We start from the raw sequence: 26812 nt of genomic DNA, 5'->3' as shown, positions 1-26812 counted from the left end.
ATATTGTTATGTAAATGTGTATAGTTTTCCGTGGACTGCTTATGCTTGAAGATGATTTAACTATTTTACCCATTTCTAAAGTATGAATGCTCAAAAAGTCTTCAAATTATGAACTTTTTAATTGACTTTTTTTCGGACAAAAGACATTAGGCCATTTTACAGTTATGTAAACTGAAACCGGTCCTCCGCATGACAGCAAGGTTAGAGTTAATTTTACATTTGAAAACAGGGGCAGATCCAGGATTTTTCTTAGGAAGGGTGCACCACTAGGAAATGGCATAACTAACTGGTGAGGTAACCAAATGTTAAAAGCAAATATGAAGAAGGCTTCATCTCAGGGGGGAGAGGTGTACAACCCCTACACCCTCCCCCTAGATCCACCCCTGGAAAAGTAACAAGCTTAAGGTTTGTATCACAGCAAAGGCAACTCTAGCTCACTTTCCTGGCATGATCATAAGACATGGAAATATAAAATGGGTAATATCTGTAATATTAACGAGGTGGCTACTATGGCAGAGCTTCATTGTATATTGACAAATCTCATTATATTTTCAATAACCAAATCCCAAATAGCCTGCATGGCAGGTCTCCCTCTCCTTTGAACACCTTCCACGCAGGCTAAATCCCAAGTAGTTAGCAAGGTTTGAGGGAAGCTGGCATCAAATAAAAACATGGGGAAATTAATCTTTTTTAAAGTAATTTTGAAGACCTACTGATCTGTTCAAATCAATAATTCTTTTATTTCCTTTACATTTTGTGTAACACACAGTTCTCAACTTAAATGAAATTACAAAAAGTCACATAGAAGACATGTTGGAGAGACTTACAATACACCACAAAACTGGTCCTGTTTTACTACCCAAAAGGGGCGTAAAACCCCAGCCCCTTATTCTAAAATTTTACCACCCATTTGCATGTCCTCTGCACTATGCATGCACCACTATTTTATGGAAAAGAATGAACTGTTCAGTGGTCTTTGTTGTGAAGCAGAGGTATATCAGTACACTTGTGTATGAGGTGGGTCTCCATTCTGAAAAGAAAGGGACTGCAGAGAAAAAGTAGTGAAATAATTTTTGGCCTCAGACACTGAGTGCCTAAGCACCTGCCTCCCCCTTTCTCTGGATCGGCCACTTTTAAAGGATCATACATTGTAAAAATGTAAAGGGATCAGTGTTAACGTCACAAGAGTATTACAGGCATGTTTAAAACACGAAATGGTAAAATGACAAAATACTACAGTTAGCCTAAATCGCACTCTGGTTAGCTTCAATATCACTGACTTGAAGGTGGTTAGATCTCAATAATTGTTTGGGTTAACTGTATCAAACATTGACTCTTACCAGTTAAGTGTTTTTTTTTTGTGATTTTGTGTCTTAAACATGCCCAAGTATTACCACAAGCCTAAACATCAGAGCATTTCAGAGATGCCAAAAACCCCAGTTCTTGACCTATTTAATTTATTTGAACTTTATATTTCTTCATTATGAAGGTGTATGTGATTATTGCATCAATGGTAGTGAATTCAAAGCAGTCAAACATATTCCTATATTACTCAGTTGTCCAGTTATTGACTGGAAAGAAACTAGCTTTTGTTGAAAAAAAATAAGTAAATGTAAATTACAATCTAGTTATCCAACCTCCTTATTCATACACTTGTCATTCAACATTCTGCCTAAAGCCTTAACTACAATGCAAGTTCAATTTATTACACCTCTCTGACCAGAAAGTATCAAACAACAACAAAAAAAACTGATACTAACAGTCATCTCACAAAGCAATAATGATTTTCCTTTCACATCCAAATTACCGTCCATTTAACAAAGCAATAGGTTGCCCAAATCAAAACAGTCCACTGCAAAAAGCTGCCAATCTATTGCCACTCGGGAATGCTTTTGATTAACATGCCACAACATAAAACCGATTTCAATTGTATTATTTATTGGTTTTATTTGTTTTGAAAAATACCAGGTTGAGATAACAGAGTCAGCTATTACTATCGAGCAAAATGATGCTACATGTATTGAAAGAACAGTGTTGAACTGGCTCATCAGGTCTGAATTGAGGAATATGGGTCTCATCCTTTGGCAAGTTTATAGACCACACTGAAGACAAGGTCCACGAACTTGCCAAAACAACAACTTACAGCAATGGCAACAACTTAACCATATTTTCCCAGAATAAATGTCACACTGGTCCAGCAACATCTATACAAAGCACAACCTACATTTATCTACCAAAACCATTATCGAGTAGCACAGGTGCGATGCTTTCATTGTGATAGTCATTAAGTCTAATTGACATATAGGCCATGTTCAATATATCAACATTCTAACATGGCTCCGAGGCTTTCAGGGCAAACTTCTACATTTAGTGGTGTTTTCTTTGTATCCAAATCTCTTTTGAGAATTGAGGGACAAAAGGAATTTACCAAATTTACAGTTTTGTCCAGAAAGCCTTAGAGCCATGTTAGAATTTTGATTATATCGCACATGGCCTATTGAAGAGTAATACACACTAGCCCCAGGCCCACCAAGAGGGCTTATTCTTGTTTAACTGGTTTAACCAGTTGGGACGTGGATGGCAGGTCCTTTAGGATCATCAAACCTATCCATAGTTGTCAGGCTGAACATGGCAAGCACACCAGTAAACAGGATGAGTATGAGAATCCCAGCTGTGATTAGACCCATAAAGATGGGAATGGTAAAGAAACCCACACAATCGTACGCATACTCAAAGGTACCATTATTGACATTGAAAGGTTGGACCTGCAAGAAATGGGCAACTCTTGTCAGCGAGGAAGCACTGAGCACATGATAAACACTCTAGCCTGCAAAGCAAACCCTTCCTGAGTGAAAGAAGAGCTTTTTCCATGCTCTGGTTTGCTATTTTTGCACGGCCAGAATGTGGATGAACCTAAATTAAGAAATAGAAAACATGTACAGTGTTTCTATCGGGTTTTAGTACAAATCTACTAGCATTAGAACTATCACCAATGCCATTCAACGATTGGCTATGCTACTCACTATCTATTGATTGTAGATCGTGAGTAGCCTAGCAGTGTGCAGTTGTTATCGAAATGTATGGAACACCAGAACTGTCTTATGATACTTTTTTTTATTATACTGGGTGGTTATGTCATTATATTTAGTACTTATGTTATTATATTCGGTGATTAACTCATTATACTTGGTGCTTATTCCATTATACTCGGTGCTCATGTCTTTATATGCAGTGCTGTCTTCATTATATTCGGTGCTTATTCCATTATATTCGGTGCTTCCCTCATTATATTCGGTGCTTTCTTCGTTATATTAGGTGCTTTTTTCATTATATTTGGTGCTGTTTTTATCATATTCGTTGCTTTCTTCGTTATATTCGGTTCTAACTTTGTTTGGTGTTTTCTTCATTATTATGGGTGCTAACATTATTATATTCGGTGCTCTCTTCCTTATATTCGGTGCAAAGGCCATTATATTCGGTACTTCCTTGTTCAGTGCTTACTTCATTATATTCGGTGCTTACTTCATTATATTCGGTGCTTTCTTTGATATGATCGTCACCAGTCTTCGCAAGGGGCCGTACAATTTGGAGGTAGTCTAGGGAAAGCCGGGAAAAACAGGTGTCATGAAAACTCAGACCCCAAAACCTCAGACCCCGAAAACTCAGACCCCTTGAAATTAAAAACTCAATTGTTATCACCTGAATTGCTTTATGGCCACAATGGGGCGAGATGTTTATCTTCTCCGGTTTATGTTGTCACGTCGATCGAACAGTGAAAAACAAATATTTAACTTCTCAGGTTTATCGCTGTCGCATCAGTCAAACAGTGAAGAACTAACAAGGTTTAGAACAGCAGCCGACACTGTTTTTCAAAATAGACCTTTTTTATGCAATCGTATCCAGCAAAAAAATGTGTTGTTCTCTGAAATATACTCGTTTGATCGCAATCTGCTTTTTGACTTTATGTGCATTGCGTGACTGTCGGCACGTAACCCGCAGAAATAAACAAAATTTAGAAAAAAAAAGAAAAAAAGAGTACTTAGAGATAGCCATGTTTACATTCCAACTTATAATGGGAATGGTAAATATTTCTTACAGGAAACAGTAAGTTTCAAACCAAACACTTCTATTTCTTTTTTTTCTTTTTTTTTCACACCGCCTGGATTAGTTAATTATTACATCTGCCTCGTGGCAGGGCCTTCGTGCCAGTTTTCAATTTTTGTTCACTCACATTTCGAGACCAGACATGGCGGTTCAATCGATTCGACCTTCAAGTGCTTTTTACGTGTTGACTTTTTACGTGCCGACAGTCACGCAACGCACATAAAGTCAAAAAGCAGATTGTGATCAAACAAGTATGTTTCAGAGAACAACACATTTTTTTGCTGCATACGATTGCATAAAAAAGGTCTGTTTTGAAAAACAGTGTCGGCTGCTGTTCTAAACCTGAGAAGTTAAATATTTGTTTTTCACCATTTGATCGACCGGACAACATAAACCGGAGAAGATAAACATCTCACCCCATTGTGGCCATAGAGCAATTCAAGTGATAACAACTGAGTTTTTAATTTCGAGGGGTCTGAGTTTTCAGGGTCTGAGTTTTCGTGACACCCGTTTTTCCCAGCTTTCCCTAGACTACCTCCAAATTGTACAGCCCCTTGCGAAGACTGGTGACGATCATATTGAAGAAAGCACCGAATATAATGGAGTAAGCACCGAATATAATGAAGTAAGCACCAAATATAATGAAGTAAGCACCGAATATAATGAAGTAAGCACTGAACAAGGAAGTACCGAATATAATGGCCTTTGCACCGAATATAAGGAAGAGAGCACTGAATATAATGGTATTAGCACTCGTAATAATGAAGAAAACACCAAACAAAGTTAGCACTGAATATAATGAAGAAAGCACTGAATATAATAAAAACAGCACCGACTATAATGAAAAAAGCACCTAATATAACGAAGAAAGCACCGAATATAACGAGGGAAGCACCGAATATAATGGAGTAAGCACCGAATATAATGAAGACAGCACCGCATATAAAGACATGAGCACCGAGTATAATGGAATAAGCACCAAGTATAATGAGTTAATCACCGAATATAATAACATAAGTACTAAATATAATGACATAACCACCCAATATAATACAAAAAAGTATCATAAGACAGTTCTGGCGTTCCATAGAAATGAACGCCGATTCTTTCTATTTTCGCAGTGTCTGTGAAGACAATTTACATAAAGTTTTAATTGACTAGCAGATTTACACTAAAACAATTAATATATTATTTGCTCTTGATTTCTATGCGTGATAGATGACTCAGGCTGCTCCCTTGTCAACTTTCTCATGGTAGAAATCTTGAGCTCATAATCCAATTGTTTATAGAAACACAATTTTAAACCAGTGAGTGCGTTTATTTTCTTTGGGCTATTTTCTAATAGTTCACAATGATCTGTGTAGTTTCTTCCAATCTGAAAAATTGTGTGCACATAAGATCCCGCCCAAAACCAACATTGTTCCCAGAGGCTGCCTTGGTTTTGGTTGGCACCAATAAATTGAGACTTCTGGAAGAAACCCGAAGGTGACTCAGCATCAGTTCCCATGGCAACTCTCTCTGTGCATGCATGCATGTTTAGAAACCATTAATGAACTAGAATGCGTAATAATAACTAAGAATATATTAATTAATATTTAAGAAGAGGCCTCCAGTCACCTAGTGGTGGTTTTCGGGAGGGGCCTCTGGCAAATAAAGGTCTAAAATATTGCATTACTATAAAGGTTTAACACTAGATTAAAAATGCTACTGACTACAGAGTAACATTAACATGGTTTAGTAAAAACTATTTCAGCTTCTGTTTCAAAATCATTTTTGGCAGGAGTCTCTTGAGCTCACTCAGCAGTCAGGCCCAATCTGTAAAATTTTGCTTTATAATACGGTTTGTTTTCTTGGCCTGCTAACTTTGGGCACAATCAAACCAGACCCAGCATTCTCTGGACAAGGACGAGGAAATGGACAAATGAATATATTAGAGATTGACCTCCCCACCCTTCATTTTTCAAGCCCTACTCACATTCCGCACTCACAATTCAACATAAAATTCTCACCTGAAAATGTTTAAAATTTAGGAAACTACCATTAGTCTTGAAGGTTACATTGATGCAACTGTACGAATACTCTGTTGGACCTTCCAGTGTGTCACTGCAGTTGTATGAAAACTTTCTTGTCATTGTTTCCCCTCCAAATTCTCCATCAATGTCCAAGCTGGCCTCCATACAGGTCCAGTCACCGTCTGAATCATTGGCGTTGAAGGAAAAACTTGAAGAAATAATTCAAAGAAGCAACAAGATCAATAAGATTAATGGAAGGAAAAGATCTGATCTCTTTTCAGTCTGTATGCTAATTTTACTTCTAGTCAAAATACATGCACATAATATTCCTTGGTAACATTAGATTAACATGAAGACCCTGATGTTAATGTTGTAGGTCAGTTTGTTCTTCAAGTCAGAATGATTTCAACCCAGTTTAATTTGTTCCAAAGTTAAAGGAGGAGTCTAAGACCAAGAACTTATTAGACCAACAAATTTGAGCAAATTTGTAATGATTGCTTGCTTGGCCTAGTGGATCAGATTAAGGTGGACTTCAAAGTCAGAGATCAGGTGTTCAAATCTAGGTGAGTACAAAATAAATATTAAAAAAATTATCTGGAGGGTTAGGGTTAAGGTTAGGGTTAGGAGTAGGGGAGGTTATTAAAAAAGTTATCTGGTGGGTTAGGATTAGGGTTAGGAGTAGGGGGGTTAATATGAGATCCCGGCAGGGTAGGGTGGGGTCAGGAACTGAAGGGGGTGGCTGGTTTGCATCTCATTCTTTTTTAGAACCCCCCCAAAAAGTGAAAAAACTGGTTTGAAAAATTTAACCTAGGTTGAAACAAATTACAGTGTAATCTAGGTTGAAATCATTCTGACCTAAGGAACAAATTGAAATACAAATTCTCATTACTGGTCTCTGTAAATTTTCCCGTTATTAAATGCAGTTAAATGCAATTTAACGGAGTTAACAACAAAGAGCGCCAGTGTTGTCTGGAGTCAGCGGCATTTCATACATGGGCATGCGCCAGATCCCATGTGCTCTTTGACTGAAGTGTGTTTAGCATTACAGGCGCTACCGTGTTATTTGCGTGGCAGTTCATGGGACCTCATCTTCAAGGCTTCCTCCCGGAGTAGCGTGTGCATTATTTGTTCTTCGTTCGTCGTTTTTTCCAATCTTGCCGTTGTTTCTTTCGTTTCGTATGGCACATCGTCGTGCAACAAACAACAGTATGGCCGCCATGTTGGATTCAAGTCAGCCTTCTTCTTCAGCCGATTCTCCCTCTTCGGTCATACGTCCTCCCATTTCTTCGACTCCGGTGTCCACTCCGCCCTCCTTCATCCTCTCTCAACAGGACCTCAGTCAAGCATTTTCACAAGCCTTGGGGGATACGTTACCTCGCATTTTGGCGGCTTTGCAAAGTCACTCATCGAGTTCTTCGACAGCGGGAAACGTGGCGTCAGGCACGACGTCATCCGGTTCTGTTGTCATTAACCAACCACTGCCTTCTTCTGCAGGCCAGTCCTCAGGTAATTTGGTCGTTCCTCCCTTTATTTCAACATACTGCACGTTAGGCAATTCTTCTTTATCTTCGCCATCGTTGTTTGGTTCTCGTGGTGCTGCGAATGGATTGCCATCTTCCAACCAGTCTTTCACGCCATTGGTCTCCTTTGGTTCTAATTCCTCCATCGCCTCTACCTCAACATCCCTGAATAGGCCGTTTGTTGTTGGCCCCGGTTATTCCCCTATCCCGGAGAAGCTGGTGACAAAAATTAGGTCTGGCCAATTTGTGGATCTTGCTGACTTGCTAGCAGAGAACTTGAAAGCCCAGGAGACAGAGCCCCAAACGTACCTTGATGGCAAACTTCTCATGAGTTCTTCCAAGAAAAGGGTGCAAGAGATCACTGATATCGTGACATGGGTTGAAGCATTCACTGTGTACTCGTGGATCTTCTGCTGTGCTCATTCTTCCAGATGGCAGGACATGACACAATACAAGCTGCTAATTCTCAAGACGTCGCGCCAGTTCCCTGGGAAGGCTTGGCTCCATTACGATGTTGCATTCCGCAAGGACGCAGCTGCTGCAGGTTTGGTGGACTGGTCTCACATGAACCATGATTTGTACAACTTCCATACTCTTTCGTCACCTCTTCCCCAGTCAAGCCAGCAGCCAACCACTTCGTCTTCAGCTTCAATTTCGATAGCCGGTTCATCCACCTTTTGCCGATCTTGGAATGATGGCACCTGTCGCTGGACCTTTGGTCAATGCCGGTACCTCCATCGCTGTGAGAAATGTGAAGGTGATCATCCACGTGTCAACTGTCCATTTCGGGCCTCAACCTCTTCCTACCGGCGCTCCCAGTCAACTCCCCCATCCCAAAGCAAACGTCTGCGGCATTGAAGTGGGATCCAAACCATATGTAAATAGCGTACATTCATCTTGTTCAGTTTCCTTTTCAAATTTTTTGATTCCTGTTCCTGTTAATGTTGTTGTTCCTGCACCACCAGATGCTTTTGGTAATGACATGCCCTCCGAAGTAGCACACCATGCTTTGCCCTCTTGTTCTTTGTCCATTTTGGGCGCCCCGCAGCAAGACCTGGTCCCCCCATCCAGAGTAACCCCCATAGACGCGGAGGAACTTCGGCATGAACTGTGTTCTTACCCCGACCAAATGCAAGTGGAGTATGTGATTTCAGGTCTCACAAATGGTTTTCAGCTGGGTTTTGACCCTCGGGCGGTATCTTTAAAATCGGAGAATAAAAATATGCCTTCAGCATCCCTTCAGCCTTCAGTCATCGACCAGTATCTCCTCACGGAACTCGACAAAGGCCGTGTAGCTGGCCCCTTTGCTATAGCCCCTATCCCAAACCTCCATGTGAGTCGCTTTGGAATTATCCCAAAGAAGTACCAGCCTGGAAAATGGCGGCTTATCTTGGATCTGTCTAGTCCTTTAGGCCATAGTGTCAATGATGGCATTCCAAAAGAACCCTTTTCAGTGCAGTACATGAAGGTTGATGATATCATCGATGGGATCATGCTTCACGGCAGAGGAACGCTGTTGGCAAAGTTCGATGTGGAAAGTGCTTACCGTAATGTCCCTGTCCATTCTGATGATCGTTACCTACTTGGTGGCGTGGGAAATATTTTATTGATATGGCGCTTCCATTTGGACTACGCTCTGCTCCTTTCATCTTCTCGTCCATTGCAGATATGCTCGAGTGGATCCTCAAACACAATTATAATGTGAATTTTCTTTTACACTACCTGGATGACTTCCATACATTGGGCCCTCCTAACTCACCTGTTTGCCAGAACAATATTGATACTTGTGTTAAGCTATTTAAAAAGTGGGGTATTCCTCTTCACCCGAACAAATTGGAGGGGCCATCCACTTGTTTAACTGTGCTCGGTATTGAGCTCGATTCTCTCTCACTTCAGGCCCATCTGCCGCAGGATAAGTTTGATCGTATTGCTGCACTTCTGGAAGCCTGGTCCCTCAAACAACATTGCACACGGAAGGAGCTGGAATCTCTCATTGGCAGTCTCCAACATGCATGTAAAGTAGTTCCTCGGGGGCGTACCTTCTTGAGACGCATGATCAATTTATTGTCAGCCTTTCGACGTGATAGCCACCCAATTAGGATCAACCAAGACTTTCGCTTAGACCTCCATTGGTGGCGAGAATTTTTCCATTCTTGGGGTGGTCTCAGTTTCCTGCTTTCCCCACAGTGGGCGACCTTGCCTGAATTTTACGTTTCCTCAGATGCTGCTGGTGCTCGGGGTTATGGTGCAATTTGTGATCATGAATGGTTTGTGGGTTAATGGTCAGCTATTCAGCATCCCTTGGCAATTGCCTACAAAGAGTTGTTTCCAGTGGTTATTGCAGCTTCCCTATGGGGCCACCGATGGGCTTCTAAACGAGTTGAGTTCTGCTCCGACAACATGGCAGTCGTTAGTGTTTTGCGTTCGGGCACCACGAAGGATCCGAACATGATGGTTCTTCTCCGTCACTTGTCACTTGTGGCAGTCCGACATTCCTTTGCCTTTACTGCCTCTCATACACCGGGTAAAGACAACTCGATTGCTGATGCCTTATCTCGTTTTGATTTTCAGCATTTCCATCATCTTGCTCCTCATGCAGCTCCTGGGGCGACTCCAATTCCGTTAACGCTGCTGGCTCAGCTGCCCGTAATTTGACAGATAAATGCCAGTTCTATTTGACCAATGGCCTCGCACCTTCTACTCGCCAAGTTTATGCTTCGGCTCAACGTCAGTTCTTAGATTTTTGTAGTCAGGATACTCCCTTCGAGCCAAGTCAGCCTCTTTTACCAGCCAGTGAACAAACTCTGATGCACTTCTGTACCCATTTAGCAGATCGTCTTCACCATTCTTCCATTAAAGTATATTTGTCTGCAGTCCGTTCTTTACACATTGACTATGGCTTCCCAGACCCAATTGTCAACCGTCTTCAACTTCAGCGTCTCTTACGAGGGATCAAACGTCATCAAGGCCCAAATCTCCCTCAGCGCCAACCAGTGACAGCCGACCTTATGTCTGTTTTGCACAAGTCTTTAGATTTTATCAACCCTGACAGTGTCATGCTATGGGCAGCCTGCTGTCTTGGCTTCTTTGGGTTTCTTAGAGCTGGTGAATTTACAACAAATGGTACCTTTGATCCATCTGTTCATTTGACCACGGCAGATCTTCAAGTAGATTCCTCCACCAATCCCCAAAGCTTTCGAGTGTTAATCAAGTGTGCAAAGACTGATCCTTTCAGGCAGGGTTGTTTCATCTATCTTGGCCGTGGTTCCCTTCCTCTCTGTCCTGTGACTGCATTAACAAACTACCTTCATCTTCGTGGGCCAGGCACTGGACCTCTCTTTATTCACCAAGATGGCTCTCCTCTTTCTAGATCTCGGCTTTCCTCGTTTCTTCAAACCACTCTACGGGCAGCAGGTATTCCTGGAAAGTTCTCGGGTCATAGTTTTAGAATTGGAGCCGCTACAACTGCTGCCCAGAGAGGTGTTCCTGATCATCTCATTAAGACAATGGGTCGCTGGTCGAGTGATGCTTACTTGTTATATGTGTGCACACCTGTGGAAACCATCCTTTCAGTAGCTGAACGACTTGCCTAACAGGTATGGTTTTTGTCACTAATTTGCCAGTTACTGGGTGCCTACGGATTTGGGCATTTTTCTCGGGGCTCTGGCCTCCCCATCCATGAGCCCCTCTCTTCTCCGAGCTGGCTAGCGCTGCTCGGAGGTCCTCCGGCTTGGCGTGGGGGCTCATGGCTGGCTTGCCAGGATTTGCCAGCCATGGGAGCAGTCTCCATCTAGGAGCTGGCTGCCAATAGTGGAAGCTCCTGGAAATCACAGGCACCCAGCCTCCATTTTGCGATGCAGTTGTTAAATGCAGTTAAATGCAATTTAACGGAGTTAACAACAAAGAGCGCCAGTGTTGTCTGGAGTCAGCGGCGTTTCATACATGGGCATGCGCCAGATCCCATGTGCTCTTTGACTGAAGTGTGTTTAGCGTTACAGGCGCTAGCGTGTTATTTGCGTGGCAGTTCATGGGACCTCATCTTCAAGACTTCCTCCCTCCCCCCCATTTCCCTCCCTCTTTTCCACTGTTCACACAGTGTGACGGGTGCCTGCTCTCCCTTCTGCGTGGGGGCTCATGGCTGGCTTGCCAGGATTTGCCAGCTATGGGAGCAGTCTCCATCTAGGAGCTGGCTGCCAATAGTGGAAGCTCCTGGATATCACAGGCACCCAGCCTCCATTTTGTGATGCAGTTGTTAATATTAGTTTGGAGAATCAACGTTTTGAGCCCTGACGTCAACATAAATTAGAATTCTTACCAGTTGCAATGGATTTCCTATAAATACTACTCAGAAGAATTTGAATAAATAGGCCTGTACAGTCGAACCTCGATTATCTGTACCTCGATTATCTGGATTTCTCGATAATCCAGACTTTTTCTCTAGTCCCAATTTTGTCATGGATATTTATTAGTCATGATCAAGATCTGTAGTAATATTCTTATTAAAACTATAGCATTAAAAAGTGCAGTCAAAAGCAAGTTTGTTTTGCTTTTAAAGAGCAAAAGCAGCACTCACATGCGTCGTAACTAATAAAGAACACTTGAATGAGGTCTGATTGGCTCAGGGTTGAGTGGTTCAAGATGTACTGTAGACGACATTGTTTTCCAAACGATTTGTAAAAGTGTTGCTTTATTTAAACAGTTTTGTTCTTCATTGCATTCGAAGAATGCAAACCTAATTTTGACCTGTGGCTTTCTAGAGTTGGTTGTCCTGTGCATGGTTATGTGCAGAAAAATCCACATTTCTGTACAGCCACCAAAATGGCCATCCCGCTTGATTTTCGCAGGGGCATGTCACGGCCAGTAAACTGGTACTGTTTGATGCTAAGACAGGTGATAAGACATGTGGCAAACATGTGAGTATGTAAGCAGGCCATGTGAGCTCATCTTTCTGTTGGATCTTTCTTTGACTTCTTTCCATTCAGTCGCTGTATGCTTCACTATTATGCGCTCTCAGCGTTAGATTTTGGAGAATTTAAGAGGCCCTGCACCTAAGAAACGACCGATGATTTCCGGCTAAAAAATAAAATCGGCTGATTTTTATCTCCCAAGTAGAGGTTACCGAATACTATTTAAAAATGAATTTCTTTTGTTTCAGTTTTGCTTTAAACCAAAAATATTGAGCTGCAAACTTTTTCCATCTGATAGTAGCAAAATCAGGCCGAAAATAAGCTCCTGCAAAAGACTGTTCAGAAATTACTATAGCAAAACAAAATAATGAGAAAACTACACAGTGTTGAAGAAAAAGGCCTGTGTAGTCAAACACTGTGTAGTTTTCTCATTATTTTGCGTCGCGATAGTAATTTCTGAAGTCTTTTGTGGGGGCTTATTTTCGGCCTGATTTTGCTGCTATCAGACGGAAAAAGTTTGCGGCTCAATATTTTTGGTTCAAAGCGAAACTGAAACAAAAGAAATTCATTTTTAAATAGTATTCGGTAACCTCTACTTGGGAGATAAAAATCGGCCGATTTTATTTTTTAGCCGGAAATCATCGGTCGTTTCTTAGGCGCAGGGCCTCTTAAACGCTTCGATGGAAACATTTATCGAAATCTGAGGGAATTGTTTCTTGTCTATTTGGGATGTTAACCGTGGGAACAGCTACATTTTGATTGTACTTGTTAATTAGTTCCAGTTGTGACAGATAGCTCAGTCTTTATCCAGTCGAAATGTTATTGTTTGGAATTGGTGGAAAAGTACTCTGAGGGCAAGATCCGAAAGTCTACTTTATTCATCAGGGGAAATACTCCAATTAGTTGCACGGAGTTTGTTTACGATAAATGAGCACTTGATTGCAAATGCTACAGCTTAAATTTGTGCTTCCAGCTTAGGATAATGTACATAATTTAAATATTCTATGAAATTTGTGAGTCTACAGTAACTGACGGTGTCACGCAACGTATCATCAAATCATGACCTCTTACCTAGCATGGACTTTGATACTATGCATATCTGACTGTAAAATCTCGGTTGTGGCTGAAAAATGTTGATTTTAGCAATAGACAAAGGTTGAAAGTCAGCTAGTGAAATCATTTATTTAAGGTATACATCCTAAAGTGAGGGCATCAAACGTACTCTGATAATCTCTGATTACTACTAGTTAATATTCATATTTTCGATTATCTGGACCCTCGATTTCGTCTTGTCCCAATGAGTCTGGATAATTGAGGTTCGACTGTACATGCACATGTCTGTGTGAATGCAGTGTTAGTGGTCTTGACACACTGAGGTTGGGCACCGATCATTGTTCATTGCCCTCTTTCCCTTGTATTTCATCTACAATCACATCTTGTTAAGCAAGTTTACCATTTTAATCTTACCTGAGGTCTAATTTTTTAATCTGTGGTCCCTTGAAGCTAATTAAAATGCTATAAAAAGGAAACAATAATCACATTGAAGTAATATACAGTATCAAACACGAATGACCATGTTTGACCACATTTCCAAACACCGAGAAGAGAGTTGAAAATACAGAGTATTTTTCAAGTTGGAAATACAGGGTATTTTTGATGAACTTCAAGGTGTTTGGAAATGTGGTCAAGCACTGTCTTGAGTGTTTGATATATCTTCTCAATCAAAACCAAAACTAAGGAGAAAATGGAGAAATGAAATCGTAAAAATCTATGCTAATTAAGATCAGATATCCAAACACCATCATGGTCATGATTTCCTTTGTTTAAACTTGATGCATTATTAATGAGTTTGAGAACAATAGTTACAACATTGCAGGGTTTGTGAGTGTTTGAAGATGAAGAAAATTAAATATCTTAAAATTAACTCGACTAAAGAGAGAAAAGCAATAACAGTGACATGAATCTAATACTTGCTTCTAATGGAAGCACTAAGGTAAGTAAATTTAACTCTAGATTAGATAAATCAGGTTAACACATAGATTCCATGTTGTAGTGCATCTGTTCTGCATCATTAATTGATCACAGATGACGTCAAAATGTTGCAAAAACAAAAACATGACAGTGCTTTTGAGTTCTTCCACAGTTTTAAGCCCTTATTGTGATATGAAAGTATAATCTACATCTATGATCACAAGGTCGGAGCTAAAATTGCCTACAGCTGTGTGGCGTAGCCCCTTTAAATCTGCTGGGTGGGTGCATACATTGTTTTCTGTACATTAAGAAAGTCAGGCATCTTGCCCAAGAACACGACTTAAGGACCCATATTCAAACCTAGCACTCTCGCGTTGAGTGCAACATGCTAGTAGTGTTAACCATTACAACACTTCACCTCTCACATGGGAAAAACAGATAGATAGAGATAGATAGATAGATAGTTGGTGCCAGTTTCCTCCCTTGCAGCCAGAGGCTGAATTACGGAGGAACCAGAGAGGTGAAATCGGACATCGGCATATGAAGGCGCACTTTGCAGCCACTTCAGTCCATAAACATAAACAACTTCTTCTTCAAACAATAGTTCTATGCATAATTTGTATATCCTCCCAAAATATCAACGTACAGTAATTGCAGACATACCTGTCAGAAGTATTTTGACACTCTGAAGAAACAGTATATGTCATTTTTGTATCATTCAAGACATCAAAAGACACATTATTCGTTTCAAAGGTAAACCCCTTGGAGTATAGTAAGATGCAGTCACTGCTAGCAAACAAACTGCCATTAACGGGAAGGGCATTGGCATCTACAGCAGAGTTATTTTCTTCTAGTGCTCGGCGCAGTCGGTCGTGAGCCATGGCAGACCTTTCCTCTGACAGCTTTCTTTCATAAATGGCCTTGAATGTAAGCAATTGGTTCCTGTATTAGTATTAGCATAACATGTGTGCATTTGGCCTCCTTAGATTTATTCTGAGGACAGAACTTAGGCAGATGGACACTGTAAGTAGACGATACAGATAACGACCCCCACAGTTCAAATGGACAGTTCAATCATTGTGCACATAAGTGCGTGTGAGTGAGTGAGTGAGTGAGTCAGTGGGTATGCTGCGAGTCCAACAGGATTTAACTCTTCAGAATAAAACGTCAGATGCTCAGAACAAGTTAAATGCCAGCAAAACACAGTAGAAACTGGAGAAAACTTAACTGCCAGCCACCAAACAAGTACTGGTGGAAAAAATGCACACTGTGCATAATGATGACACGTTAAGTGCTATTGAGTAGATTACGCAATCCCCAGAGGTAATGCAATAACGTGAAATAAAAACAAGGAAAATTCTAGTAGCTACAGACACAGGCTATTAATATCCCATCATCTGTCACATGGCTAATTTAAATGATTAATATCATTTAAGACATTTTAATAATAACTGCGCATGTGATATGTGTATATGTAGTATGTGAGTTTGTTCCGAGACATCTTGACTTCTGAGATTGCGAGACCAATGGTACACAGACGAACACAAACACTTCAAAGTATTTTAAATGAGAGCTCGAGACATTCAAGTTGTAAAATTATGTTCAGACATTCATTTATAAAAAACAAACTTGAAAACAAGCAAACAAATTGGTACTTTAAGACTTTCTTAGCCTTGCAAGATATCGAGAAAGTGAGATAGCTTTGTGAAAAAACTGAGACTGAGAGACGCACATAACTGCTAAAAAAAAGACTGTGAGACCCGTGAAATTTGATGAATATTCTATGGCTTTTAAAAGAACCATTCAGCACCCCCGAATGGCGGCCAGATACTTTTGACAAACCTGATGGAAACCCTAAAAATTTACCATCATTTCTAACTGGGCAAAGAGAAGTGCTATACGAGTAAAGTGTCATGAACAATAACACAGCTCAAAACCCCTTAGTTCACTGTCCTTTTAACAATTTAGTCAAATGTACACTGTATCTGGAAATAGGTGAAATAAACTTATTCACACCCTCACCTCACTAGGGGCTGCTGCAGTCAACATACAAGAATATGGCAAACCAGTTGATGAGATTTGATGAATTACTGAACCAACCAACTTGTCTACAAAGAAACAGTACAAACATTACATGAATTCAATTTTAATTTCCTCACAATTTCATTGTAATTGCCTTGGAAATTTGACAACAATAAAATACTAATGATGGATACAAATTTCATTTTAGACTTACCATTTTGTGTGAAAATCTCTGCAGGGGTGCTAAATAGTTAATAAGGAAAAATATGATATCAATATATCGCAGTAATTAATATAAGCAGCTGGCAAAATAATTCAGGAGAAATGTTAACTGTCAAGTGTTTCAAAACTGTTCCATAGTCAGATTAGTTTCTACTTGCAAAATGTAAACACTACAGCATGTATCATCAGCAAAAATTTGTAGATACAAGTAGATTATAGGAAGTGACCTGTAATAATATTGGAGCCTAAATGAAAATTGTGCAAATGCAGAAATTGCAGAGAGAGTACACAATTCTAAAGAGTGTTTTCACTCACGTGGCAAGCTGCCATGCAAATTTACTGTAACAAAAGAAAGTAATTACATAAGAAAAGAGTTCAAGTCCCACATGATTGGTTTGAGACACCAATGTTCATAGTTGTTGTTTCATTGTTTTAACACATCAATATGGCTGCTGTGATGTCATGTGAAAGCACTCTGTAATGTTTAGGACACTCAATCATTAAGACTTGTTTAATCTTCTTATGCCAACAACTTAAAGTAAATTAAGTTAAAGTTATTAAGTTGAACACACCAACAATAAGAAGCCAAACAAACCTTGAAGAAGCTGGAAGCAAATGGAATATAAATACATTAGTCTTTTCCCGGTCCAATGAAAACTTGGAAATATCAAACTTGTCAGATTCTACCAGGAACAAAAGAGGACAACGTGTCAACAAAACAACACTCAAACCTTGGGGTCACATACATGTAGTAGCTCTCAAAAGGTCTCACATAAATGGCTTCATATGCTTTGAGAGAACAATAGAACAAACAACAGAAACAATGCCCCCTAGTCCCAAAACAATAACAGCTGCTAACAAGCAAAAGAATTACTTGTACAAGCTTACGAGAGCTGTTACACTTCTGAAACCTTGTAAAATAACTTGGACATTGCAGTGTTAAGGGGAAGTGCCCCCAAAAATACAATGTTAATTTAAGACAAAATAATCAGATCAGGGACCAAACCCACTGCTCCTAATTCATGCATTGTCCTGTGACTTGCATGAAGCTGATTTAGCATTTTTTAAACAAGTTTATTGGCATCTTCCTTGATTTCAGAATATCATTGATAATGAATATGACAGATAAGGAAGAGGTTCATACAGGGGAGTCTATGACATGCTTCATGAATGAAAAAAAATAGAGGATCATGGATTACAGATATAAAAATTGCATTTCCCTGAATCACAAAAATAAGCAAGTAAGATTCTCATTTTAATAACCTGTTCTTACACTAGAAAGAGTGTTTGAAGAAAGAAGAATTGTGAAAGGCTAAGTCAAGGCTCCATATTGCAAATCGCATGTCTAAGTCACTCTTGATAGATGACTCTAACCATTCGGAGGATCCGCACCTCAAAATCACATAGAATTGAGTGGTGAAATCACAAATATTGCTGAATAATTCAAGTTCTTTACGGGTCACACAAAACCTTCAGGCCACGAATCACAAAGAATAATTTCCTACATTCATGTTTCACGGAAAATAAAATCAGCTAATCACATATCACGAGAATACCCCTGTATGACCCTCAAGGAAAAACTCAAAATCTAAACATTCAAATTGAAAATTAATTCCAATTTAAGTTACCATCTGGGTTAAACTCCTTGACCAAGCCATTAGCCAACCTCCTGATCAGCTGTACTAGTTCATCAGACTTTCCACCAGAAGATGATGACACTTCTACTGATGGAAGAACAGCTGATGAGTTGGCAGTTTCCATAGCAGCTAGAAGATTGGAAAAAGCAGCTCCATGGTTTCCAGGGCTGTATGCATCACCATAGTGACTTATATCATCTATGCTCAGCTAGAGAAAAAAAAATAGCAGAAATAATATTAGCAGTGTGTAGCTAGAAAATGCTGTGGAGAAGCTAAGTACAAGTCAAGTCCATGACATATTTTTGTTTAAAAGTTTGTGTGATTTATAAATTTATTTGATATTCACTATGCACATTTTTCTACTTGTTTACCTTTTCACTTGTTGGTACATGTACATGTCAATAACCAACTGAAAAGCTCAATAAGCTAATTTTGGTCCTTGAGCATATCTTAATTTGGCGTTGGTTTTACAATTTTTTGTTTTTTGTTTTTTCACTGCTATATTTTCCTTATTAAAAGTGCAAATTAATAATAAAAATTTTGAATCGTAAGTACAGTAGGTCTCAATGACACAGAAGACCTTAATGTTACATTTTTTTGGTTGATGAAAAGTATTTTTTATTGTAAGTGATCTGAACTTTAGGTACAATGTACAGCAGTGGCATTTGACTGCTTGGCAAAAGTCCTTTATTATTATATGGTTCCCCTTACTAGAGTCCAAGCAAGACATTTCACTGGTTAGAAAATAACAATATTGCTCATTCAGAGATGTTTGTAAAAAATAGGTATTATTAAGTCCTCAGTATGACAACTGAGGTAGACTTTATTTGAAGCTGAGTAAACTGTTTCTTTTGATTAGACTTATTTTTAGAATTCCCAAAATAACAAATCTCCTTACATTTCATTTGATGTTAATTCTGAGAATATGGAGATATATCAAGGCAATGTGTCTTAATAGGCGATTTTGAATTTTATCGTCACCTCATCCTGTAAAGAAAGTCCTGTTTGTCAGATTACCTCAAGGCTAGTGGACTTTCCAGCTGGGCTGGTACTTTCTGTCCATCACTTAAGGGCAAGTGAAGTTTCTTAACAACAGTTTTAAGGAAATTCAAATGACACAGTAGATGAACTCTTTAGTGCATCACGGTGGCCTCATGGTTAGTACACTTATTTCTGGATTGAGTCCGGTTTCGAGCCCTGGCAGGGGACATTGCGCTTTGTTCTTGGGCAAGACACTTTACTCTCACAGTATCTCTCTCCACCCAGGTGTATAAATGGGTACTGGAGACCTTAATGCTGAGGGTAACACTGAATGGACTAGCATCCCATCCAAAGGGGAGGGGGGGCAGAAATACTCCAAGTCGCTTCATGCTGGCTACAAAAACCGGGATAAGCTTCGGCCTGATGAGCCACTTAGCTTGTATGCAGATTTTTTTTTATATCATAGAGCTTGTCGAAAAATTTGTTTTCTTTGCACCCTGCACCAGCCTGCTTGATAATGTACATTTTGTTGCATGGCTAATGAACATATGAAGAGAAATTCTGTGATGATCAGTATCACATCCTGCCATTTGTAAATAGCTACTTACCCTGTCCTGAAGAAACACACCAACAATTTGAGGTGTGTGGAATAGTTTATTTAAGTATTTCTCTTGGAAATCTCTTCCTTTTATTGTGTGTCCTGCTAGCACTGGATCAGCAGTATTTACTTCACTATTGGTGAGAAAATAAAGAAACATTTTGGGGTTTATTGTATTTTCCAAACACAAAACTTTTTAGACATGATGATAGAGGCCAATGCAGCCATAACACTACTGAAAAATACCTGAAAAAAATTTCAGGCTTTGAATGGGATTCAAACCCATAACCTTTGCATTACCAGTGCAATGCTCTACCAACTGAGCTATTAAAGCCACTTCAGAGCGGTTGTGTGTGGGTTTGGAACTTTATGTTCAGTGGACGTAATACTCAGGTCAAGTATATGAATTCCATGGTAATAGATGTCCTTCAGTATTGTACCAGTCACATAAAGGTCATGGGTTTAAATCCTGTTCAAAGCCTAAAAATCTTTTCAGGTATTTTTTTCCAGTAGTGTTATGACTGCATTTGCATCTATCATCATTTCTACACTTAATTGCTACTTTTGGACACCTATTACTCCAAAACCTTTTTGTTTTTGTAAATATACACCATGTCAACACATTTGAAAGCTTTTACTGTTCACAACAATTTGTCTTTAAGCCTATAACAAGCGTAAATAACCGTGGCTATAAAGAAAAGTCTTGACTATATATATGTACATGCATGCATGTCACAGACTAGTGAAAATTCAGATTTGGCTGATAGGTTTTACATTTCCACACGCCTGTTTGGCTAATGAAAAAAAACAAAGCAGCTATTCGTATAGTATTTGATGAAAATAAAGCTTGGCATAGCTACTAGTTACAATTGCAAATGAGAAAGCTAAACACAATGGGAATGACAAAAAGGAGATATCTCAAATTATTTAAGTTCACTTCTTCATTACCGACAGTTAGTTTCAATTCCAGATCTTGTGGGATGTAGTGGGTATACAAAAATGAAAAATACTGTACCAAAACAGCCTAACTAGTGGGAAATCTGGCTAGCAAAACATAGTTATGGATAGTAAAATCTGACGTGACACTAGCCAGTAAGAATCGTCATTTCGAAGGAGAGCAAGTGTTTTGGAAAATATTAAAATAGTAGTAGTTGGCCAATAAGTTAAATCACAAAAGAACGCATAAACTAAGATACTTGACAATATGATCTGCTTAAAAGCTCTATCGTGTATCAGCCTGTTCCCAAACAATTTTGCTTTCCTTCAAAAAACAGCTGTCTTATAAAATGAAATTAAACTGTCAGGTTTTGAACTATCCCAAGAAATTCTATCGAACAACTTTAGGGAAACCCTGCGACTTACCGTTAAAGAATGGAGCCAATAATACTTACCTATTTCTAGACCATATAAAAACAGGAACTGAAAAGATTGAGTCCGTGTAAGAACACACTAAAAGTGAAATAAAAACGCACAATAACAAGAAATGGGACGAGGCCGCCATCTTGCTTCACCAATCGAAGGCACGTGATCATATTACCTAATACTTAATCACCATACATGAAGAACTAACCTACCATGTAAACACTTCCGCTGACCAAATCGACGTCACCGCGGGATTATCGGGGGAGGGGTCGAGAAGGTAGAAAACTTTACCTAGTAGACAGTTTTTCAGAAGACGTATTAGTATGTAGGTAATTGTAATTTGTTTACCCACGGAACACTAAGGAGTTCACAAGAACTCGTTCAGAAATGCCCGTGCATTCCAGGATCGAATTAGAATTTGAAAATGTTGGTTTTTGAGGAAAGGGGAAAACCGGAGTACCCGGGAAAAAACCTCTCGGAGCAGAGTAGAGAACCAACAACAAACTCAACCCACATATGACGCCGGGTCTGGGAATCGAACCCGGGACACACTGGTGGGAGGCGAGCGCGAAAAAATGCTGTATAACTTTGAGACAGTACTTGACACTTGTGCCTACTTTACATACATCATGCTACAACCAAACAGGCAAATTAACAAAACAAAATTAGACACCAGCAGTCGGTTTCTAATTTCTAAATTAGTTTATTCATTTTGTGATACACAAAAGCTGCCTGCGTGTTGAAAATATCCAACAACGTTTTGTTCGTGCAGAAATTCAGTTATGTTCCTTTTCCAGGCTTCAAGATATTTTTCTCTCTAGCCTCAACAGTACAAAAACATCTTAAAACTTCAATTCAGAAATGAAGAGATATTGCTATTACCAGGCTCCTCGCGTCGAACGTAGTACGCGAGAACAACGTCAGAGAATTTTTGTTTTGGTGGGGGTGTTACTTAGTAGTCATGACAACAATGTTAAACAAACAGTGCCACGAGTTTTCGTTAACCTATTCGTTTAAGGAGCCATTCTTTTTGGACTCCCGAAAATTTAAAGAGCTTTTTCAAAAAGCAATGATGTCAAGAACTGTTAGCGGACATTAGCCTAAATTTCGTACCTTAATTCTAAATATCTTATGAAGATGTGCTTTCACAAGTTAAAATCAAACACCACTTGTAGTGTTATACCTGTTGGAAATGTCTGAGCATTGAAGAAAACTTATTTAAGAAATTTCTGCCGACTAGAAAACATCTTCCGTCAAGATATCATACTTTCTTGATCAAGCTAAGCGTGTTTACAAGCAGAAATCGATTTCTTAAAAACCCTGCTTTGTATAATCAAAAGTTAGGTCACATACAAAAACATTTCTGGGCGCTTGAGGCCAAACTGTTTTCATGAAAGTCTTCATTAAGTCTCGATCATTTTTTTCGAACGATTTTAACGTGGCTAAGGAGGAAATATAAAGGTTAATACGGAGTAAAAATGTGCCGCACTCTAGCGTTTGGATCACAAATTCGCTCCAAGTTCATTGCTTGGTACAGCAGACGTGAAGCTTCCCTTCTCAGCAAGGCCGCTTCCCCAGCAGCTTTCCTTTGATACTCTCTTTCTGCCTCGGCGTCTTCTGCAGCCATGAAGGCATCAACTAAATCAAACGAGTTTTCTTCTCGAGATCTCTGCTCCTGCAAACCTTGATAATAGCGCAACTTTTCTGATAGAGATTGCTCAGCTCCAGATATTCCTTGCTGTGAGGCGCCCGGAGCCTGGGGTGAATTTTGTAACGCAGTGTCTCTTTTATTTCCACGTTTCCCCGGAGGCAACATGTAGTCAAACCATTGGCTGTGATTCTGGCTTACGGCTTCAGTGCTGCGAATCCCCTCCAATTTTTCCGGTTTCTCTTGCCGTAGCCTGTTTGTTTCCGCCTCGTTGAGCGTCGACGTGGAAGGTTGTGTCGCTCCAGGCAACGTCTCGGTCGAGGTAGAACGGCGTTTGTAACGCAATGGTCGCCTCTGGTTTCTTCTAAACGCATCAGTGCGTGTGAGGTTTGATTCAGATTCCGAACGCACAAGTGGTTTTTCTCGTTTTTTCGTGGGGATAGACACTTCAGCTAATCTACCGATAATATCTCTGCCTGAATCTCTTTGGATCATTCCAGGCTTGGCATAAGATGAGTTCGCACTTTTGGTGACTTCTCTTGTACTTCCAGTCTTCCTTGTCCCATCAAGTGAGGTTTCACGTGTTTTGTCAATCATATTTTCGCCCTCGACATGAAATTTTTCCCCTTTCAACAGCTTTTGCCACAAATCGGCTGCTAAATCAGCCGTTTTGCGTTCTCTCCTTTCTTTTTCGGAGTCGCTGAGGGGCAAACCATAGCCATCTCTTTTACCTTTTTGTTTCAATTGCAGTGGGGATTCTTCAGTGATTTTTCGTAGAGGCAACCTTTCAACTTTTTTCTCAGTTACAGGACGTATTTCTTCGCCAAACTCATCGCCCTTACCACTAACAACTCTTGGAACATCAGGTAATTTTCGCGGACTGTGCCCGTACTGGATACGTTTGAGTTGTTCAAACGAGAATTGGTTACCTCCATTGCCTCGAGTACTTAACCTCCTTTCAGAATTATACTTTTCGTTTCGAAAGTGTATTTGCGACGAGATTTTCCACTTTTCTTCTGCGGATATACTGGCAACCGACGCTGTCCGGCGCAAAAGACTTAACTCTTGCTCTAATTTTGCCCTTTCTTCTAAAGCGTAGGACAGACGCCTGGAATATTCGTCCAATTTTCTGTTTTCCATTTCTACAACGTTGCAGAGGCTTCCCATGGAATATGCTGTCTTGTTTTCCTTCAACTGATTCCTGTCTCCATCGCGAAGTGCCTGATGCTTCTCTTTAGCGTCCGTCGCAGTGAAATCTTCGTAAAATACTTCATCGTCGACACTCACATCGACTTCCGAAGGAGGCAGCTGACTGGATTCTGAGCTTGAAAGACGTCGAAGGCGCATACTGTTGAAACAAGCTCTTCGCCGCAAATCTTCATCTGTTGAGCTAGAACGCCGCCTATGTCTGCTCCCTTTCTGGGAAACAACGTCAGCTGCCTGCGTCGTGTCGCTAGATGGCTGCCCTGGGAAGCTGTGCCTTCTTTTCTCGTCCGTTTGTCCAGGTTTCGTTGTTAACTGACGCGCAACGCTTTCGCTCGATGTTCGATGAACCTTCGTGTAGTGTTTAACACTTCTGTTTGCCTGCTCACTGTCCGACTCGAAACCTTTGTTTTCCAGACCTGCATCTCTGTGATGTTTCTTTTTCTTGCTGGCCTTTTCTCTGTGTTTTTGACGAGACAAATCGTCTTCTGCCCTTTCTGAACGGTGACCAGATTCTAACGTATTTGTAGATCTATCACCAGACTCTTGTAAAAGATTTTCCGTCGATGACATATTATTGTAAATTTCACAGTAAGACGGCGCTTTTATCTATTCCAAGACGTTCTCTAAACATTTAGCGGGCCTTTTTTGCGCTTTTTTGCCCAAGCAAGTCCTTGAAGGGAGTTCTTCTCAGAAAACGTATTTTTTTTTTTTTGTAAGGGATTGACTTATATATTATTTACAAACATGTAACTTCAGTCCAGTTTTGCCAAAACGAGCATTAAAACCTTTTGCCGGTACCTGCTGACTAAATATCAACAAAGGGGCCCCCATTCGGTATTTTGCGCTGCAGTAAATACTTGCCAAATTACGTTTAAATATCACAATGTATTTACTGAAATATCAAATGAAAATTAGCCAATAAAAACAGTTCTTTCTAGGAAGCCCATCAAGTGCTAACAGGGCTGTCAATTTACAGGCTCTCTCTTTTAGCGGACTAAATCGGAATATTTAGTTAATGTAAAAATTGAAAATGAAGTTTATATTATTCTGGAATATTCGACTCTGTCAAAACTTTGCCACCTGTTGGCCTGAATAAACATTTATAGCCGAGTAGAACTACAAGTGAACCAAGGTTTCTTTTGAGTTAAAACTATTGTTCACATCTAAAGAAGCTTTTTATGGCCAAACACTTAATGGCTGTGTTTGTTTTCATTTGGCTACTTAATTCCAAGTTATTTAAGCCTGTGTCGAAAAGGGCTGAAAAGTTATAAAATTATACGTGAAGTCAGTATTGTAGTCACGGTGGAGAAATTCAGAATTTCAATTCAGAACTGAAGATGTTCCAAAAAAGTGTTAATTAAAAGCTCTAAACGGTATGGAAATCGAACCGGTTATTTTGGCTGCCATTTTCTATTTCAACATTGTAGAAGAACCTGCGGTCGAAATTAAAGTGAAAATATCAATATTTAGTATTTGAGATACAGTCAAACCTCCAGTTACGACCATCTCTCCTCTACGACCAGTTTTCCAAAATGCCAAACGTTTCCGAGCCAAATCACTATATTTGGAACCTCTTATAAGCGACCACATCTCGTAAGCGACCGCGACCACGTTTAAGTTAGAGCTACAAGTTTGAAATTTTCTTCTGTTTTTAACCCACCGTAGGCGATCTCTTGACAGATAATAGAGGGCAAATTGGATAATAAGGTGTTGTAACATTATTGCATTTCTGGGAAGTACCGGATTTTTTTCACGAAATTGACTTTTGACATGAATAAATCATTTAAAAAGCTAAAGAAAAAGTTCACATGCACTGTACTCTATCAGTCCTAAAAGAGACGACCTTAAATGTTAAAAACAACCACTTGCTTGAGGGAAAAATGTTGAACCCAATATGGTCTAAACTCTCGTAAGCGACCACCTCCCGTAGGCGACAACCTAGGCTTGACATTTTGAGTGGTCTCTTACGGGAGGTTCAATTGTATTTTATATGTAGGAAAATTGAAAAAGTGTGGAGACGAGAGCCGACCGAAAAAGGTACGAAGTTGATCTAACTGATTGTCTACGGAAATTTTGGATAGCCCGCGTTATTTTCGATTGGTGCCGATTAGAGTCCGGGAAAATCTTCGGGTATTTCCCCGAAAAATTGCTGTCTCGTTCCCAGAGCCTGAAATCAGGAATAAGTCACCGATGATCGAAAGTGCGCAGGCTTTAGGAACGAGTTTGAGTGATTTGCAAAAGAAAAAATACAAATACAGGCCTACAAACAATACAAACAATGTCAAGTCTGAAAACTACAGAGAATTCCGGCGAAAAGCCTTGTGAGAACAGGAGAAGATTTTTCCTAATGCTTAATTGAAAGATCGATACTAATTAGCGCCTACATATGCCGGCAAGGCATCGTTAACAATTGTTAAAAGTGCTTTTTATATAAATTTCTTGCTCGGATCAGAATGTGCCAAGAGCGCTTGTTACTTCCACGGTACTAATTCGTTATAGAGGCAGATGAATCGGTTTTAATAAGAAATGATTCCTTTGATAACGTTTTTTGCAAGTGAAATTACACTGAAACCGAATGTGGTTTATTTTTCTTTTAAAAACCCAACGCTCCAAATTTCAAAG

At 39.8% G+C, this 26812-nt stretch overlaps 3 protein-coding genes across 3 annotated transcripts; 1 reads left to right on the top strand and 2 right to left on the bottom strand.

Annotated features, from left to right (window-relative positions):
* Positions 1-716: 716 nt before the first annotated feature.
* LOC110046665 (V-type proton ATPase subunit S1-like) lies at positions 717-21507 on the bottom strand. The gene is made up of 10 exons (XM_089272913.1): positions 21366-21507; positions 19985-20108; positions 18387-18603; positions 17354-17441; positions 16751-16779; positions 16537-16622; positions 15178-15434; positions 14011-14058; positions 6114-6324; positions 717-2765 (listed from the first exon to the last, which is right to left on the bottom strand). The coding sequence occupies exons 1-10, from the start codon at positions 21473-21475 to the stop codon at positions 2559-2561; spliced, it is 1377 nt and encodes a 458-aa protein (XP_089129039.1). The 5' UTR covers positions 21476-21507; the 3' UTR covers positions 717-2558.
* Positions 10333-11676, top strand: LOC149102693 (uncharacterized). The gene has a single exon (XM_089272914.1). The coding sequence runs from the start codon at positions 10444-10446 to the stop codon at positions 11227-11229; it is 786 nt and encodes a 261-aa protein (XP_089129040.1). The 5' UTR covers positions 10333-10443; the 3' UTR covers positions 11230-11676.
* Positions 21508-22017: 510 nt separating the features above from the next.
* Positions 22018-25876, bottom strand: LOC110046647 (uncharacterized). The gene has a single exon (XM_089273782.1). The coding sequence runs from the start codon at positions 24758-24760 to the stop codon at positions 22799-22801; it is 1962 nt and encodes a 653-aa protein (XP_089129908.1). The 5' UTR covers positions 24761-25876; the 3' UTR covers positions 22018-22798.
* Between the last annotated feature and the right edge of the window lie 936 nt (positions 25877-26812).

This window comes from Orbicella faveolata, unplaced genomic scaffold, assembly GCF_042242905.1.
Source record: "Orbicella faveolata isolate gen_17 unplaced genomic scaffold, um_ofav_v1 contig_35, whole genome shotgun sequence".
Lineage (NCBI taxonomy): Eukaryota > Metazoa > Cnidaria > Anthozoa > Scleractinia > Merulinidae > Orbicella > Orbicella faveolata.
This window is presented reverse-complemented; position numbering and strand designations above follow the sequence as displayed.